Source organism: Uloborus diversus, chromosome 8, assembly GCF_026930045.1.
Source record: "Uloborus diversus isolate 005 chromosome 8, Udiv.v.3.1, whole genome shotgun sequence".
NCBI classification, from domain to species: domain Eukaryota; kingdom Metazoa; phylum Arthropoda; class Arachnida; order Araneae; family Uloboridae; genus Uloborus; species Uloborus diversus.
This window is the reverse complement of record NC_072738.1, coordinates 142,669,389-142,687,614: the sequence shown is the minus strand read 5'-3', so window position 1 is coordinate 142,687,614 and position 18,226 is coordinate 142,669,389. Positions and strand designations below refer to the sequence as shown.

At 30.9% G+C, this 18,226-nt stretch overlaps 1 protein-coding gene and 1 pseudogene across 1 annotated transcript; one reads left to right on the top strand and one right to left on the bottom strand.

The window, feature by feature from the left end:
* Positions 1-782, bottom strand: part of LOC129228645 (coronin-1C-A-like) — a 19,544-nt pseudogene extending 18,762 nt beyond the window's left edge.
* A 150-nt stretch (positions 783-932) lies between these two features.
* LOC129228644 (coronin-1C-A-like) lies at positions 933-15,666 on the top strand. The gene is made up of 10 exons (XM_054863327.1): positions 933-971; positions 1,337-1,589; positions 3,646-3,821; positions 6,805-6,921; positions 7,773-7,877; positions 9,921-10,066; positions 12,607-12,667; positions 13,702-13,803; positions 14,499-14,601; positions 15,381-15,666. Exons 1-10 carry the CDS (start codon positions 933-935, stop codon positions 15,596-15,598), a joined length of 1,320 nt encoding a protein of 439 aa, XP_054719302.1. The 3' UTR covers positions 15,599-15,666.
* Positions 15,667-18,226: the final 2,560 nt, after the last annotated feature.

Sequence of the window (18,226 nt, the reverse complement as noted above, 5' to 3'; positions counted from 1 at the left end):
CACTTGTAATGTAATCAGTAATTTTTGTGCTTCAAAACATTGGATAACTGCTTATTTTATGAACATTTGGTTCAAAAAATATATTTAGAGCAAAATTTAAATGGATTGTCGCCAGGTGTTCAGGAATATTTATTTTTATAGTGCTTATTTTGTGTTGTAGTCTGAGCATTAGTTTGTTCTTCCAGTACAAAGAGTCGGTAAAAAACAATTATTCCTTTGCATCTTTAAATGATTCATCTGTAATTTACAGGGATATTTTTGATGAGTCTGAGATATCAAAAACTATCAAATTATCTGATAAAAGTTAAGTACGTAATACATTTTGAACTTGCACCCTACTTTTAATGTCTTCTTATTAAGGATATTTTTTTAACAACAACAAGGCAAGTAAAGAAGCAATTGGACATACATTTATCCTACTGGTATAATAGTATTTAATTCATACTGGTTACTGTGTTAAAGAATAAACGAATGAATATTTTCCATTGTAATTTTCAAGATTGAATTTGAAACGTTTTATCATATCCTACAAAAATCAAGCTTATAACTTGCATTTAAGTTTAAAAAACTTGATATTTGCTAAAAATGTTCTAAAATTTTATCAAAATTGTGTCCTAAAATTTTTGAAATCACCACTCCAACCCCTGTCCTTAACTTCCTGAGAACTGCTTGAATTTCCAGTGCAAGTTTAAAATAGGAGTACATTGGCACTTGGCAGCTTACTTTCTTTCTAAGTAGACGAAAACAATAATATTTGCTATGTCACTGCCATATTTGCTCATCAATCCTACTGAATTAATTTTTTATTTTCGTGAAACTTTAGTACTTTTTTAATGACTTGTTACATTTATTTGGCAGACTTTTTTACTTTGATGTAAAGTTAATCTTTTTCAATGTCTTGTTTTACTTAAAAGTAACTTGAAAAGAATGTAATGTGTGTTGTTTCCATGGGACTTAGAGTAGGGCTGCAAGTATTGAGATTGTCAATTGAAAAATTTCATCAACTAAGAAATTGTGAGCTCCCTCATAGTTACAAATCCATTGTATTGCACATGTGCCTCAATTCAGACTACTTTTATTTATTTTTTTGAAAGAAGTGATTTGAACAGCATTAACATACAGTGAAACCTGTCTACAACAATACTGTTGGGACCTAAAAAAAATATTGTTATAGACAAGTTATGGTTATAGACAGTGGGATTATTTATGCAGACATTTTGCTGGGACCATGGAAAATATCATTATAGACAGGTTTTATTGTTATAGACAATATTGTTATACACAGGTTTCACTGTACTATAATTGTTACCATCCTGTTTTTTTTTTTTTTTTTTAGTGTGGAAGAATAGAACCCAACTACCCCCTAGTTTCTGGTCACCGAGGCCCAGTGCTTGATATTGCTTGGTGTCCTTTCAATGATAATGTGATTGGGAGTGGTTCAGAGGATGGAATAGTGAGAGTTTGGCAGATTCCAGATGGAGGCCTGGTACGACCTCTGACTGATCCTATCGTCGAACTTATCGGTCACCAGCGTAGAGTGGGACTCATTCTCTGGCATCCTGTTGCCAACAATGTACTGCTTAGTGCCAGTAAGTATGATTTTTCTTCTTTTTATTGATTAAATATACGTAAGAAATCCCTGATTTTCTGCATCAAATAAAATTTGTTCTGATGTTCAAAGGTAATTAGAAGGTGAATTATAATTGTTTTTAGCTAATTTCATTCTAAAATGTGGGTGAGTTGCCAATTGAAAGTTCATTGGTGATCACAGTCATTGTTGACCAATGCTTTTATTTAAAAGTATCTGAAATTTTTAAAGCAAAATAAATATGGCAATAAATATATATGAAACATATTACAGATTGGCAAACTTTCAGTGTAAATGTTGGAAAATGTAAATAAAACGTTAGATGTAGTTGCAACTTTTTAGCAGATATGTTTTTTATTTCTGCTTAGAGTAAACTTATTTAATTTAGGATTCAAAATTCAGGTTTGGAGCCTAAAACCTAAGTGGTGTGACAGGTTTTGAACCTTTCCTCTATGAATGTTATTTAGTATTGTGTGCAATATTGTAACGTTATTTAAATAATAAACACAAATATACTTGCAATTACATTATGTACGCTAGGGTTGAATGTGAACATTTCCTGTCAAGGTCCCTGGGCAGTGGCTAAGTTGGGAAAATAAAATGGTACAGATATCAGGGGTGCCCACCTGGGGGGGGGGGGGGGATGTGCACACGGCACTGACTGCACTATTGAAATTTTTAGGAAGGTTGTTGTTAGGAGGAGTATTTTCCTCTTTTTTTATGGAGGGGGGAGGATTCTTGTATTGGGGTATTGAGAGGGGGTGCACCTTTGCTATTGGGAGGGGGGGCACCACTGCAGGTTTTCTTGCTCTTAGCTATTATGTCTATTTTGGCACTTGTGTGCAATTTTTTAGTTTGTCAAACGTTAGTTCATTGAGGGTAATCTTGGCGCAGTGACAAATTTCTTGTTACACAATTAATACTGCGCTTGTTTCCAACATGGCAACCCTATTGTGAAAGTTGCTTATGTTGAAATTCTAAATTTATGCATTATTTAATTTAATGAAGGTTAGTGGTAACGTTTGTGTAGAATGTTACTTTTTTGAATATTAATTTGTTTGTTGATTTTATTATATAGTAATGGCCATTTTAATACAACTAATTTTGTTTCGGAAAATTATAATGGGGGAGGGGGAGGATTTGATTAGTCAAAAATGAAGTTAAATTAATTTTGCTGCATTCTGCCATTACCCTGATGACACTAAGCATTAAGTAATTACGCTGGGGAATAGTGGTTTGGTTATCTTAGATCTGTGAGTTTTTGACTCTCTTGTGGCTTCTAATTTCAAAAATAATCTCACTTTCGGTCTTTTACATCAATTTCATAAGGTTAAAGCAATTGATATACAAAATACAGGACTTTTTTTTAATGTAGGATATAAAAAAATATTTAAGCAAACAACAATTACATTGCGTACAGAATACAAAAATTTTCCTTTTCGTGTTACTGCTATTAACTACAGACTTATTATCCATTCCCTTTTGGGCACTTAATTTTTTTCTCTGACACTAAAATGAATTAAAATTTCACAAATAATTCTTTGAGAAATAAACACAATTTTAATTAAAAGAGGTTTATGTCAACCATTAGAGGAACTGTTAGAAAGTGGTCACATTTGCATAGCTCATAGAGGAAAAAACTGACGTGGTGTTAGAAACGTAACTACAGTTTTGTTTCCAGCATGCATATTTTTAGGGACATTTCACAGTATTTTGTCCAAAAGGTGAAGTTCACAACATGACTTTTTTTTTTGCCGTAACTATTTAATTTACTGTTTGATTAGCAAATTGTTTTATTTTGAGTTGATATGTTGGTAGGATTAACTCAGAATAAAATTTTGTGCTGATCAAGCAGCAAATTAAATAGTTATGGCAATAAAAGTGTCATGTTGCGGACTCTACATTTGGATAAAATTGTAGAGTCCGCAATTACTGTGAAATGGCCCTTAACTCTATAACAGCTCAAATATATGACTCAACAGGAATTGTGATACAAATTGTTCCAACATGTTATCAATATTTATTGCATTTGTTTGCTTGTTGTATTTTCCACACAGGTGCTGATCTCAAGATTATAATCTGGAACGTAGGAACAGCTGAAATTCTGTTCACAATCAATCACCCTGATCTTATTTATTCTGTCTGCTGGAATTGGGAAGGCAGCCGAATAGTCACAACTTGTAAAGACAAGAAAATCAGAATTTATGATCCTAGAAATGGAGAAATGGAGCAGGTAAAACAAAAATAAGTTCATTCTTTTTATGTCCACATTACCTTACCTTTCTCTGTCTGTCGATCTAGTTTTTTCCCATGTATGTATGTATCTGTGAGAAAGCTTTCAAACTCTGTTTGTATTCTTATTGGTTCTGTAAAGTCTTATAACTCTCTTATTGGTTGTTTGGATCATCTGCTTTTTCTACTTTTTAAACTGTTTTGTCTTGTTGCTTCTGACGAATGTCTTTGGATCTATTCACCCACTTCTTTTATTTTGAAGAAAGGGTTTTTCACAAATCCCAGAACATGTGTCTGCCGCTTCCTACGAATTTGCTTATTAAACTCTACTATTTTCTCAAAAAGTGCCCGATACCCAGGGTTGTCCTATTTTGTCCACCCTGGAAAAAACCTTCCCGGTCAAAATGTCGTTTTGTCCACTTCGTCAGTAAACTGAAAGTTTTGACTTAAAAATTTGAAGTTTGAAAATAATAAAAAATTATATAGATTTTTCCTATTCAAGTAATATTTTAATATAAAAATAGCATACATAAATATATATATAAACGATTGTAAAATATTTTAAAGTGAAAATTAAAAAAAGTAAGATCAGTTGAAGTTATGTAAGTGTGTTAATAAATCAAATGAGTGTTAAAATAAATTATAATGCATATAATAGCATTTATAAAACAAGCACGTCAGCTGTAAATTTTATGATGTTTATCTGTGATGTGGAGGTTCATTGCCCATAATAAGTGCATATTTATTAAATTAAAAAGTAGAAATAAAAAGTTTTTAAAGGTTGGAGTTTTCAAAACATTAAAAATCATATTTTTTTAAAAAAAAGAAAAACTACTTGATATTAATAAGAGAAATGTTGGCATGAAGTGAAATCTGTTCTTGTTATACAAATACAAATGTGATGATCAACCACAGGCTCTGACTAGGCTGTTCCTAGTCAATTTATTAGTCCCCAATGAAGATTAATGGCTCTTTTAAAGCTATCTACCCTCTTGCCTATTATAACATCTTCCGGTACACTATTCTGAGTACCCACAGCCCTACTAAAGTAGTAATTTTTCTTAATTTGTATGACATTAACATATCCATAAAATATGCAGAGTACATAAATATTTTACTGTGGGGTGACATCAATAAAAACTCAAAAAATATAAGTTATAAAATATTTTTAGTCTCTAATCTTTATTTTGTATGTATGTCTCCAAGCATTTCATTTGACTTTCCCATTGAGTTTATTTTCTACTATTGTATATAATAGTCTAATCATACCCAATAGCTTATTCACATTGTTAAATTTTATTACTTTTAAGTAAATTATGATCCAAAGTTAGCTGCACCAATGTGTAATTTTTTTTTTTAGATTTGAAATTCTAAAGCTAATGATTCTATTATAATTAAATGATTAATTCATAATAATTTTTTTGTATTAGAATAATATACTACTATTGTTACCCCATAACAATAAATTTATGTATGTATAATCAGTTTATTTTTCATTTTGTCCATTTCGTCCACTTTTGTACATTTTGTCCAGTTTCTTCCGGTGTCCCGGTCTTTTTACAAAAAAGTGGACGAAATTACAACCCTGCCAATACCTGAAGTAGCTTAGAGCTCCCTTAAATTTAAATCTGGCCTTGCTCTTATGAACCCCATCCCCGAAAAAATTTCCACATTAAAAAACATATATGTATTGGAAGCATCACATGTTGCATAGTCAAATTGGCATCATAGTAGAAAACTGTCCCGTATTAGTCAGCTTACATTCCTAGACATAATAATGATTAAATTGAACTTAGGAATGCTTATAAAGTAGCATTAATGTTACTAGTATTTATATTTCTGGGGATTCACTGGTTCCATTGTCCACTTCATGGTGTAGTGAAAAAAAAAAAAACACTAGGGACTGCATCCTCAGAAATATAAATATGCATTAATGAAGTGACGCACACAAGGGAAGGTTCCAGGGTGTCTAGACTCCTCCCATGGCCCTTGAGGTTTTTCAATTGACTATAATCCCATGTATATAGTACGTAAAGCAAAGGTAGCAAAAATTTTAGATTTAATAAATGAAAAAAATATAATTTATTTTCTCTCTTTCTTCCCCAACAAAATCAAACTGCATATGAGCATATCCTTTAAGTGTATTATTTACATGAACTGTCTCGCTTTGCACTTGGTGTGGTTTTAGAATGATTATTTTGCGTCTCTGCTTTAATTTTTAACTATGAGAAAAGTAAGTTCATTCTTGTGGTTCCTGATGGTATTTAATTTAGTATTTGTTAATTATAAATTTATTTTATTTAACTAATGCTCAGTAATAATTCAATATTTTTTAAAAATTGTTTTTTGTTCCCAACAATTGATAAAATCAAAAGAATATGTTTGGTTGCGTGTTGGAGTACAATATAAGAATGGTGGACTTCGATCTTGGACCCCCCCCCCTTTTTAGAAATTTCTATGCACACCACTGCATTAATGCTACATTATAAGCATTCTTGAGTTCATTTTAATCTTAATTATCTCTGTGAATGTAAGTTAAAAAGATATGGGGAACTTTGTTGACTGATGTTTGGGATGCTATGCTGACTGTGCAAAATACCATGCTTCCAATAATTTTATCCGTGCAACTCTGCAGCCCTGGTTAGGACACTTTAAAAAAGTGATTTTGAAAGGTCCGTATTAATATATTTATTAATTCATGCTTTTTCTGCTTCTATACTGAGGTTTGTTGAATCCAATTTGTTCCCCCTCTCTCTAATTTCATTTTTCTCTTGCACATTTCCTGTTGCACAGATCAGAAAAACAAATGTTTCAATGCAAATGCTCAACAATGAACTTGGGCAAGATCATAGATAGATATTTGTTCTTCTGTCTGGTGACAATGATTTAAAAAGATTCTAAGTAGTTTTGCTAGCTGTCCTATTTTATTTTATCATGAATTGCATTAAAATTTTATAAACAGATTTTTTTTCTTCTCACTTTAGGAAGCTCTGGGTCATGAGGGTGCTAAGCCTCAAAAAGCAGTATTTTTAAGAAATGGGCTGCTGTTCACTACAGGATTCTCAAGGATGAGTGAAAGACAATATGCTTTACGGAGTGAAGTAAGATATATTCATTTGGAATCAATACATCATAATGACCCTACCGTTCATTATTACTCACACTCTCGCATTCTTTAATCAAATTTTTAATCAAGCTCTTCTACTAGTGGCATAAGAGAATCCATAAATGTTATAATTTGAGTTGTAGGGCTTTGTGAATTATGACAAGAGGGAGGGAGGAATATTTTAAATAAACAGATTAAAAGTACAAGTGATTCATTTCTCGCTGTTAATCAGTTCCAGACCGAACTGCATAAAGTGAATTCCTGCAAAATAAAATTATATCTTCTCTAGGGGCCCGTCCCGAACTTGTTGGCGTTGAAAAGTTATCTAGCTCCATGAAAATTATCTGTCTTAAATAAATATTATGCAGATTTTTTTTGTTTTAAAATATCATGGTATACAACATGTTTTGTGCCCTTTTTATGAGGTTTTGAAAGAAATGGAATCACTTCATCTCCTAATTAAGAGAGACCAACCTTTACTTCTTCGTGAACAATATAATTTTCCTAAATGTAACATAGTACTGCGCATAATTGTATGTTTAACCTTCAGTTTTGATGATGGTGATGCAATGAGAAATTTTCATTGGAAATTGCAATTACTTATTTTGGAAATGGAAATGTGCAAGGACCATGGGAATTTGAGGAATATGAACTGACTGACCTGCTGCCGGTTCAGTAAGAATAATACTCTAAATCATATTACCCCATATTAATTTTACTTGGGGGTCCATTTTCATTATATACATAAGACAAATTAAAGTTTCGCATTTTTTATGAATACATGTTTTTTTTTTCTTTAAATGAAAATATTATCAATGTGAGCAACATATTATCTTACTTTTACAGGTAGCTATTTCTGAGCCTATAGTTTTAGAAGAGCTTGACACTAGCAATGGTGTGTTATCCCCTATGTATGATCCAGATGTTAATTTATTGTATCTTTGTGCAAAGGTAAGTTTTCATTTACATTTAATTTTGATTTTAATTCTGTCAAAAAAAATTATTCAATTATGATTGAGGCAATTTCATATTACTTCTTTTCTCAATACAGTAAAATCCTGTGGCAACAAACTTCAAGGATTCGCACATTTTGTTTGTTGCCAAAAAAATAAATAAATAAATAAATAAATAAATAATCAAATAAAAAATCTGCAGAAAATTAGAAATGAATTAAATATGATTGAAAATGTGTTTCAGTTTTTGGTATCCTAAAAATATAAGTAAATGTTTAAAACAGTTCTAAAAGTTAGTATACTTGCTTAAAATTAGTAATGTGAAGTAATTACACTTCACATTACTAATTTTTAGAAATAAAATTTCTAGCTTTTTATAGAACTAAAAAATTGATCTACCCCCATTGCAATGATTTGAAAATCATACATTAAGAAATTGTAGTGCTTTGTATATTTGCATTTTTTTTTTTTGGTGTCTGTAAGTGAGCTTTTGAAGCTGCAGGCACTAAGTTGTATAACTGATTAATACAGCACACCTGCCAACTCTCCCGTTTTTTACTCCGTTCTCCCGGTCGTACGTTTGAGTATCCATTTCTCCCGTTTTTTATTCTTTTCGGATTTTTCTTTTTTTAAAATTACACTTATTTTCTTCCTTAAAATAGTTACTCACAGCCCTAATAGATGGCGTGGCTAGCAGAGCAAACCCGCACTGCTCAGTGAGCGCAAACATCCAATGGGTGCGTTCGGAGTGTCGACCGAAATGCTTCCGGAGATGGTGTTGTGGTTTAACTCTACGTTCGCACTTCCACTTCAATCTCACGCATGCGCCGTTGCCGTTTTTGCGGTATCGTTCAGTTTTCAGAGGCATGCTAACTGCGCCGCGTGTTTTCATCTTGCTCCTTGATCTACAGCGTGCGTTGTAGTTTAACATTCATCTTCAACTATGTCTGAAAAAAAGAAATATCTACAAACTTATAAGAGCGATTATACGAGTGAATTTTCTTTCATGAAAAAATCAAATACTTGTTATAACAGTGTTTTTTACTTATTATAGCATCGTTTAAAATCTCCCTTTTTCTCCCTTAAAGCTTTGACTGGATCTCCCGTTTTTTCTTTTCATATGGTTGACAAGTCTGATACTGTGAAATCTAGTTACAATGAATACTAATGCAAAGAAATATCAGTTTCAACAAAACAAATGCTCAGTCCTGCTTCAATTGATATTACTTTCCATGAATCACATTATGACTAAATTCTCGTTACAACGAACAAAGTTTGAGGTCGTAAGTTCATTATAGTCGGAAAAATATTATCTGGTACATTACTTTGAGAAGAAATAAAATTGTGCATTCTTTTTAAACTCGTTAGGGCTTCATTAGATGCGACTATGGGATATTCTTAAGTAACCTAATTTTCTTCCTCTTAGCCTGAACAAACAATTTAACATTGTTTTCCAAATTAGAAATATCAGCAATAGACTGCACAATATTCTTTTCCATTCATGCATAGCATGTTAAAACATTGTCAACTGCAGTTAAAAACTCTTTTAACATTAACCCTATGAGTCTTAGAAGTTTTTTCTTTCATTGAGTTCCAAAAATAGTGCAACTAAGAGCTTCTACTGTGTCAAATTCTTTAGCTGTTGCAGATATTCGAGAAACTTGTGTTAAAATCAGATTTTTCTAAATTATCCTTGGCCATTACAATGGAACTGAACATTTATTTTGTTGTATTGGTACTCACTGTAGTGAGATTTTACTGTATCTGTAATTTAGTATGAAATTGTTATGTATATACATATACAGTGAAAAATATTTAACATGAAACTGACAAGACTGAATTATTTGTTTGAGTTAAAATTATTTTGTGCTAAATATTTGCTTTAAATTGCAGAGTATACTGTGAGAGCTACTATAACATTTTGTGATAACCGATTTTCATGTTAAATGTTGTGTATTTCACTGTGTTTGCTTATTGCTTTTTTCTCAACAGAAAAGTTTCTTTATTGAAAAAAATTTCTAAACTATTTAATACTTTTTAGGGAGATAGTAACATACGCTACTTTGAAATAACAGATGAAGCACCTTTTGTGCACTACATCAACACTTATCAATCTACAGAGCCTCAAAGAGGTGTTGGATACATGCCAAAAAGGGGCTGTGATATTCACCAGTGTGAAATAGCAAGGTAATTAATTGATCAGGTCAAAAATATTGCATCTACTCAAATGATTTCTAGTAATTAGCAGAATTTTCATCCAGTTTTAACTTTTGAATGAATATTCTAAAAAATTTTGAAAAACTTTTCTAGTTTAGTGCACTTTTAAAAAAATAGTTTAATATGTTTTTTAAAACTCATTTCTAACACATTTATTTAAAAGTCACACAGGGTTCGTACGGGTCATGGAAATCCTGGAAAGTCATGGAAAAAAAATAAGCGAATTTCAGACCTGGAAAAGTCATGGAAAATTGAAAATTTCATTGAAAGTCATGGAAATTTATTTCAAGTCATGGAAAAATGTCTTGGACAAAGAGAAAGTAACAGTAACTAAAAGAACATTAGAAATCTTGAGTGATTTAACAGTATAGCACATAAAAGCTGGTAAAAATGGAAAATTGAACGATCCTAATATCAAATCTGAATTTTGAAATCTTGTTGCATCTACTTCTGTCGCAGCCGCTTGCCTTTTTTTGCGATGTGATTTTACTGCTTGGACATCACTTATTTTGAATTTACTGTTATTTTTGACACTTCTTATGTTTCATATTCTGTAGTAGCAAAATTTCACGTTCTTAGTTTTGCCACGCTCACTCAAAAAAAAAAAAAAAAAAAAAGCAATTCAATTGCATCCGAGTTCGATTCCATTACTCGTAAGAACTTTATTATTAAACTTATCAGAATTTATCTTAATTTGTTGAAGGTTTTAGAAAATAAAGATCTTTAGTCAGGCGATAGAATACAGAAAAAGAGAAATTTTAATAATTTAAAACAGTAGTGCCCAACATACGGCCCGCAAAACTAATCCATGCGACTCACTGCTACGTTCAAGTCAGGAGTCAAACATGTTCTGAAATTTCTGCACCTATTAGTTTATATGCATTTGAAAAAGTGCAAATAAGTAAACAAAACAAGTATACTTTTGAATCAGAAGATTGATTCATTACTAAATGGTTTTTTTTTTAAAAACGATCTGATGTAGAAACATAAAAAACTAAACTATGTGGCTTTACTTTAAAGAACCAAAATACTGTCAAGTAATGTAAATGATTAAATGCATTGTTGACACTAAAAGGCAACTTTTGGAAGCAAATTTAGTGGAACTTAGTGATGACTCATTCAACCTTTGTCCCATTCAATATTATTCTGCCTGTTTATAAATAAAATATCAGACATTTAAGCATCATCATATTTGTTTCACTGCATTTTTACTTTACTTAAATTTATATGATGAAGACAAATAAGAATAGTTTAATTTTTTAAGCGTACACTTATATTTTTTCCATTACGAGTAAGTGCTCCAATGAGGCTGTGCATTCATGTAGACGTTTTGCTAATGCTCATTTCCAAAAATTATCAAGTTTAAGATTAAATAGTGCTATTCTTTTCTAGTAACGAGGTCATGAAAATTTTCATTGAAGTCATGAAAAAGTCTTGGAAAAGTCATGGAATTTTTCCATCCAAATAGAGTATGAACCCTGGTCACACATTTATCTAAAATGATTTTTGAACAGATTTTTTTCTGTATAGTACAGTCATCCCTCGCTACTTCACGCTTCGACTTTCGCGGTTAACTACATCGCGTTTTTTTTTTTTTTTTTTCAATTATAGCAATGAGCCTTATTTATGTTCTCGTGTAATCTTTTTCTTACGAGAGAATTACAAATTATGTCTTTTAAGTAAGGTAAGCTCTTCTTAGGGACTGTAGTTGTACTAGTTGACAGAGTGGAGGTTTAAAATCGCTGAAGAAAATTTATCTCAATTTAACCTTAAACGCTAACTGCAAAGTATAAATCACTGTATTATTAGTAGGGGATAAATACATCTCTAATGGTGTTCAACAACGTACTACTAACTTTTTAAGCTGAATGCGTTATACCTTTGATGAGGATAAATGTAGAGGAAGGAAAGGGGCACATACGGTCACTAACTGGAAATTAATTTATCAGTAAACAAATTGAAGTTGAGCTATTTTCATAGGTTAGTAGTAGTGTGTAAGAACTGCATGTGTGTGTGTGTGCTTTATTTCCCAATGTAATTAATGTGATATCGATTCCGTCTAATATATCTCGTTTTCTCATATTTTGTGCAATATATTAAGTAATACAAATGTAGTGCTGGATAAGGGTGCTGTTTCGTGTCGAGGGGGCTCTAACTATGTTAAAAACCTATTTAAATTATCGTCAGTAAGTTGTACGCCCTCTAATTAGCAAAATATTTGGTTTCTAAATACAGAATCCTACTTCACGGAAATTCAGTTATCGCGGTGAAGTCTGGAACAAATTAACCGCGATAAACGAGGGTTAACTGCAAATCACCAATTACTGAAAATGAAATCTTTCACGAGTTTTGTTGCAAGATTAAAATTGTAATTTTTTTCATGCTACATTATATTTTTATTAAATATTTTAAGCAAAGGTGCAGGAGTTTGAATAATTTTCAACATAAAAAGTTTGCTTTTGAATTATTTTTGTAATATTGCTAGAAAAATAATCTCAAATGCCTTTTAGGTTTTTTAAGCTGCATTCTAAAGGATTCTGTGAAGTTATTACATTTACTGTTCCTAGAAAGGTAATATGCATATTTATTTTAATTATTATCATTATTGTGAACTGTATAATTAATCATTGCAAAGCAATCAACACTGTTCTAAGAAAATTTTCTCCATTGCCTGGCATTTAATCTAGTACAATGCAACCTTGTTTGTATGGAATAAATGGGACCAAAGGTGATCTGGTTATTCAAAAATCTGAATAATCCGGGTAGTATAGATAGCGTAGGCAAAAAAAAGAAAAAAAATCATTAAATAAGTAGACTTATTGTTTATTATGATTAAAAAAAAAAGTTTAAGAGACACTGAAAAATGTGAAAATTTTCACATCATTTCTTAACAAATAATTGCTCTACTGTCAACTCCAAATATGAGTGACATTAGAATGAAGCATAGTCACACAAACCCTTTGTCATTAATAAACCAAAACAAGAAACAAATGCCCAATGTGTTTAAAATTACCTTCTTGTAAACATAATTTTTAATTATTATTTATGTAAACATAGAATTAAAAAAAAATTATCTGAAGATCTGGATCAACGAAAGCCGGATATACGAGGGTCTACTGCATTACTGTAATAATTTTATGACTTTTCTGTACTGAAACAATATATCATAGCATCATAAGAAGGATGCTATTTTCCTGTTTCAATGTAGGCAAAATAATTTAAAATGATGTAATAAAATGTATGAACTGTTATTCTTTAATGTTAAAATTTTTCACAAAAAGAAAAAAAAGTTGTTATTCATTGTAAATTAAAAATGTTAATGTAAAAAATCAGATCAGTCATGAACTCATGATTAGTAATCTCTTATCAAGTTGGGTGTCTTCCTTGTTAATCAAGATGCAACTTTGGACTGAGTAGTGTTAGTTACTAAATCACATTGCATAATGAATTATGTAACAGTAATTTATTCAAGATGCATTTTTTGTGTGTTTTTGTTACATTTTTTAGTAAGTTGAAAAAGGTTCTGACCTTTCTTATGTGGTTTTTTTTAGCTTAGGATTTCAACTTGTCAGCATTTGCACTATAATTTTTCTTTCCCATTTCAGTCAGAACTGTTTCAAGATGATCTCTATCCAGATACCCTGTCAGACACTCCTGCCTTATCAGCTGAAGAATGGGCTGGTGGTAAAGATGCCGAACCTATTCTGGTACTCATTATTTTCTCTATTTCTTCCCCAGTAGCCGAGTTTGTCTACAGCACAGGTTAATTATTAATAGTAGTGCAGTCGGAAAATCGGAATTTGAAACTGAATCTGGTTAGGATTGCTGACTGTGGTAATTAAAGGAAAATAAGATAAGTTTATACACAAAATTCAAACTTGCTACACATAACTTTATTTTGAACACATTTATTTTTAGAACACTTCAAGTCAAAGAATCAAAGAACTAAATGCAAATTAATTTGAGGTAATCTACAATCTAGATGAGGTTTGCGTATGATACCAGTCACTTTCACAGCATGGGATGGCTGCCAGTGTTAATTCTTGATACGTTTCTAAATATTAGATTATAACCCTTATAAAGCAAAATTCAGGTTACTTTCAATGATCATGTTGCTGAAAAATCCAGATTCATAGAGATGTGTATGAAAACTGCACTAAAAATCTTTTTTTTTTTTAATAAATAAGTTGTAATGTTAAAAATATTTACATGTGACCACAAAATGGAACAAATTTTAGTTAAATTCGTTTCTATTTTATTTTTGATGCATTTACAGTTGTTCCTTGAAATTCTTCTACGCCCTCCTGTTTGTAGTAAACTACACAAAAAATTTATGATAACTTGAAAAATTACTTTCACGATATTATTCAATCGTTCATTTCATGTTTATCATTCTTTACAGATGAGCCTAAAAGATGGTTACAAACCTAAAGCTCAAGAGTTCAAACTCTCTAAAAGCAAATCAAACATTTTAGATAGAATGCCTTCAAAATCAAGAGATAAAAGTGAAACTGTTCCAGTAAGTATAAAAATATGTTGTTTATGTTTTCTTTTTAATGCATGTACTAAGCAGGACCGTATTCAAGGGATGGGTTTTTTCGATTACAACCTTCTTTGATAAAACGTCCTATTAATCATACTTTTTTGCTGAAAAAATTATTAAAATACTTTTATCTATCAATATTTTCTCAATTCAATTTTTTTCAACTTCATTTGAAAAATGAAATCTTTTTTTTTTAATTGGAAAATTCTACTAATGCAGTGTTGTATCTGTAGCATTTATTTATTTGTAATTGTACCAAACATAATTTCTTACAAAAGAGTGCAGTGTTTTTCTTCAGACTCAAAAACACCGAAGTTCTTTAAATTTGAAAGGGTCGAATTCTATACTTAATGTATTTTTATCATTATAAAAAAATATGAATTTAAAAAGCATTACTTCGAGTGCTGTATATGAGTACACGCATCTCTTCTTTCGAACTGCCGCAAAGGCATTGTCAATTTGCTACGGATTCTAGGAAATAATATTGTGTCCACCCCATGTTTTTTTCTTCATGAATTAAATACATCATTTTTTATATTTGCTTAAAATTGTAACAAAATCAATAGAATATATGAGTTAAATCAAGTTTAACTGATGATGTAAGAGAAATGGAAGTAGGATTGAGAAAATTAATTATAATGAATAATGTATTTTGGTAAGTCAGTAAGTCATAATTGAAATGAAAGTAAGACGGCTTTTCTGGACTACTAAATACTTGTAACATTTTGGTTTTGACTAAAGTTATCTCTTTACAGAAAGAAAAACTGGATGAAATAATGGATGAAATTCGTATGCTAAAAAGCATTGTGCTGAAACAGGAAGTGCGTATCCGAGATTTAGAAAAAAAAGCTGATGAGCAACTGAAACCTGTCCCGGAACCACAACCGGAGGAAAATTCCAAACAGAATCAAGTCAACAATAACCATGAACCTGTCAGCATCCTAGTAGACGAAGTTTAGTCTTCAAAATAGCAGAGGTTGATGCAGTTATTTTTTTCCCTTTATACTCTGAAATATGCCTAAATAGTCAAGGCAGAGAAAGACATAATTTCAAAGATAGTTTTCTAAATGAAGCCAATTTTTTGGGGAAAATTTTAAATTCATATTTCCTTAAAAATTATGCAATAGCTGTAATATTTTATTACATATTGTAAACAAGTTTATTTTCAATGTACAGTATGGGATCCAGGATGCTCAGGACCACAACCTTTCTGGATTTTTGATCCTGATTCTAAAAATAGCTAAAAATATCGTATCATGCAATGTTAGGCACATTTTTCCCGAGTCTTGTTTATGTTCAAGACATTTTTTTTTCTCTATCAAGATCAGCGAAAACATATTCTGATTTAATCGGAGATAATTTGCATCGGTGTTATCCATGGAATTTATTGCTTTTTATGAAATGTCGATAAATATAAGAAATAAATCCCACTTAAACTTAAAACAACTTTGTGTTTTTACACAATATGCTTTGCATCGTATGTTAATGAGAGAATAAAAAGAAATATCGTAAGGCGAAGATGATGCTGCCCAATTCAAGTAAAACGCTAATATTATGCACTCTAATATGATGCATGGCATTGATGAAACATAAATAAAGCAGTAACTAATATATTTCCAACACGTAATAGTCTGCTATTAGCAATTTTAAGCATTCAAAATTTGAAGGGAAAAAAAATTAAAAAAAGAACCTGGAAGAAAGTTCCAGGTTTCAGGTCTTTAGGATTTTAGATTCCGAAATTAGGGTCCCATACTGTAAAAAATAAATGGTTTTTAAGTCAGGTTTTAATTTTTTCCATCTTTTCATGATTCGGACTGAACCACATTGCATCCAGTGAGTAGGTTGCGGCATGTCTTTTAAGATCAATTGCTATTTTGGGGAGTTTCTCTAGTTGTCTCAAAAGAAGCTGTGTGATACAGAAAAGACTGCTAAAACACTGGTAAAGATTTTTTTTCCTGTGTTGTTTGGTTAGAGCTATGGTTTGTGAAATGCTACTCATAAGTGCTCAAATGTTATTAGTATTTTTGTATGTCAAGCTAGTATCAACTTTTAAGAGAATGAAGTTGATGTTTATGAGTTTGTTTCAAAATGTGAGTTATTTGTAAATATTTATTTTGATTTGAATCATTTTTATGTAGTTGTAAATATACTTTTAGATGTCTGATGAGAAAAAAAAAAATCTTTAGGCTAAAAGTGTTTATGAGGTATAGTGTGTATGCGTGTGTCTGTGGTATTTATTGTTTAGAAATGCAATATATATATTGATAACATTGCAATAATATAAAGTGCCAATGCTGCAGATATTCTCCAACATCAATGGTATTCACTTTTTTGCTTGTGAAGTACATGATTCCCAACATTGTCGGAGGGAAAATTTTTCAGTGATATTTTTGTAGATAAGTTTTTAAAATTCAAAAATTTGTAATATTTACCTGTCATTTTTTATTAGCTTGAAAGCATAATTTATATTGTTTTTGTTGAACACTGTGATTTATAATGGCGTTTTTCTTATGTATGTTAAACAGCCATTTTTGTTGGAAAATAAATATTTTATAAAATTTTTATTTTTAAAGTTACATAAGCATTATAAAGTACAAACAAACTTTTTTGAATCTGAAGCAACTACAAGAGGTATTTGACAATTTTTCATAAATTGTAATCAGTTTAATTAAGACCTGGCGCATTTATAGTTATAGTGTGTTTGTGCTGCACTTCATTTTAACATTCAGCTCCACTTAAGCACTAATGCTTAAATAACATTTGAAACCCCACCAAAATACAGTAACCCCTTGTTATTATATCGCTCCTTCGGATGTATCCCGCTTTTCCTCTGTCCCCTGAAAACTTAAAAGCAATAAAACTTTGTTCTAAATTTGAGATCATTTAAGTAGCAAAGCCATTGTATTTCTCAGGATAGTTTCCTTTTTATTTCCTTTGAGTCTCATAAATAAAACAGGGATGTATTTCATTCTTCTGAATTCAATCATCTTTAGTTATAATGGTTTAAATTTTTATTTCACCGAAAAACCGTTGCTTTATTTCAAATTTTTTCTTATACTATTTTTTTCATTAAAAGGTATGGGTTTTTTTTTTTTTTTTTTTTTTTGTGATTGTTTTCTTCAAGAGTTCTTTCTAATATACGAATAAACTATATTTATAGTGGATGCTCATATCAGTTGCTTTCAACCGTTAAATTTTAAAGACCTAAATTATATCGAGTTTTCAGATATATTCTGCTTTTTTATGATCTCCTGACAAGCACACCATAATGAGGGGCTACTGTACATTAAAAACAATGTTTGGTCTTTCTTTTTCACTTAATTATCTCTCTGTGCTCATTATTATCTGTTGCTCTTCTTATTTCCTTTTAAAGAATGAGGGGAAAAAAATGTTTTTTTTTTTTTGTCAAGCATACAATTGTACCAAATACTTATTTGCATATTAATCTTCAGCTGACCATGCACATTGTCTGAAAGTCCAGCTGAAACTCCTACTTCCAGTATAATTTTCTACTGCTAAGTTCTTTCTTTGATTGGTAAAGAGTGTCACAATCAAGGTGACTTTAAATTGCCTGTAGAAAGGGATGA

What these genes read in the sequence shown, in the direction of transcription:
- LOC129228644 (XM_054863327.1), top strand. Translation starts at nt 933, where the DNA reads ATGTGTGTTGTTTCCATGGGACTTAGAGTAGGGCTGCAA. An exon ending in CACCAGTGTGAAATAGCAAG is followed by an intron (nt 10,067 to 12,606) that starts GTAATTAATTGA and finishes AATGCCTTTTAG; the next exon opens with GTTTTTTAAGCTGCATTCTA. An exon ending in AAGATGCCGAACCTATTCTG is followed by an intron (nt 13,804 to 14,498) that starts GTACTCATTATT and finishes CATTCTTTACAG; the next exon opens with ATGAGCCTAAAAGATGGTTA.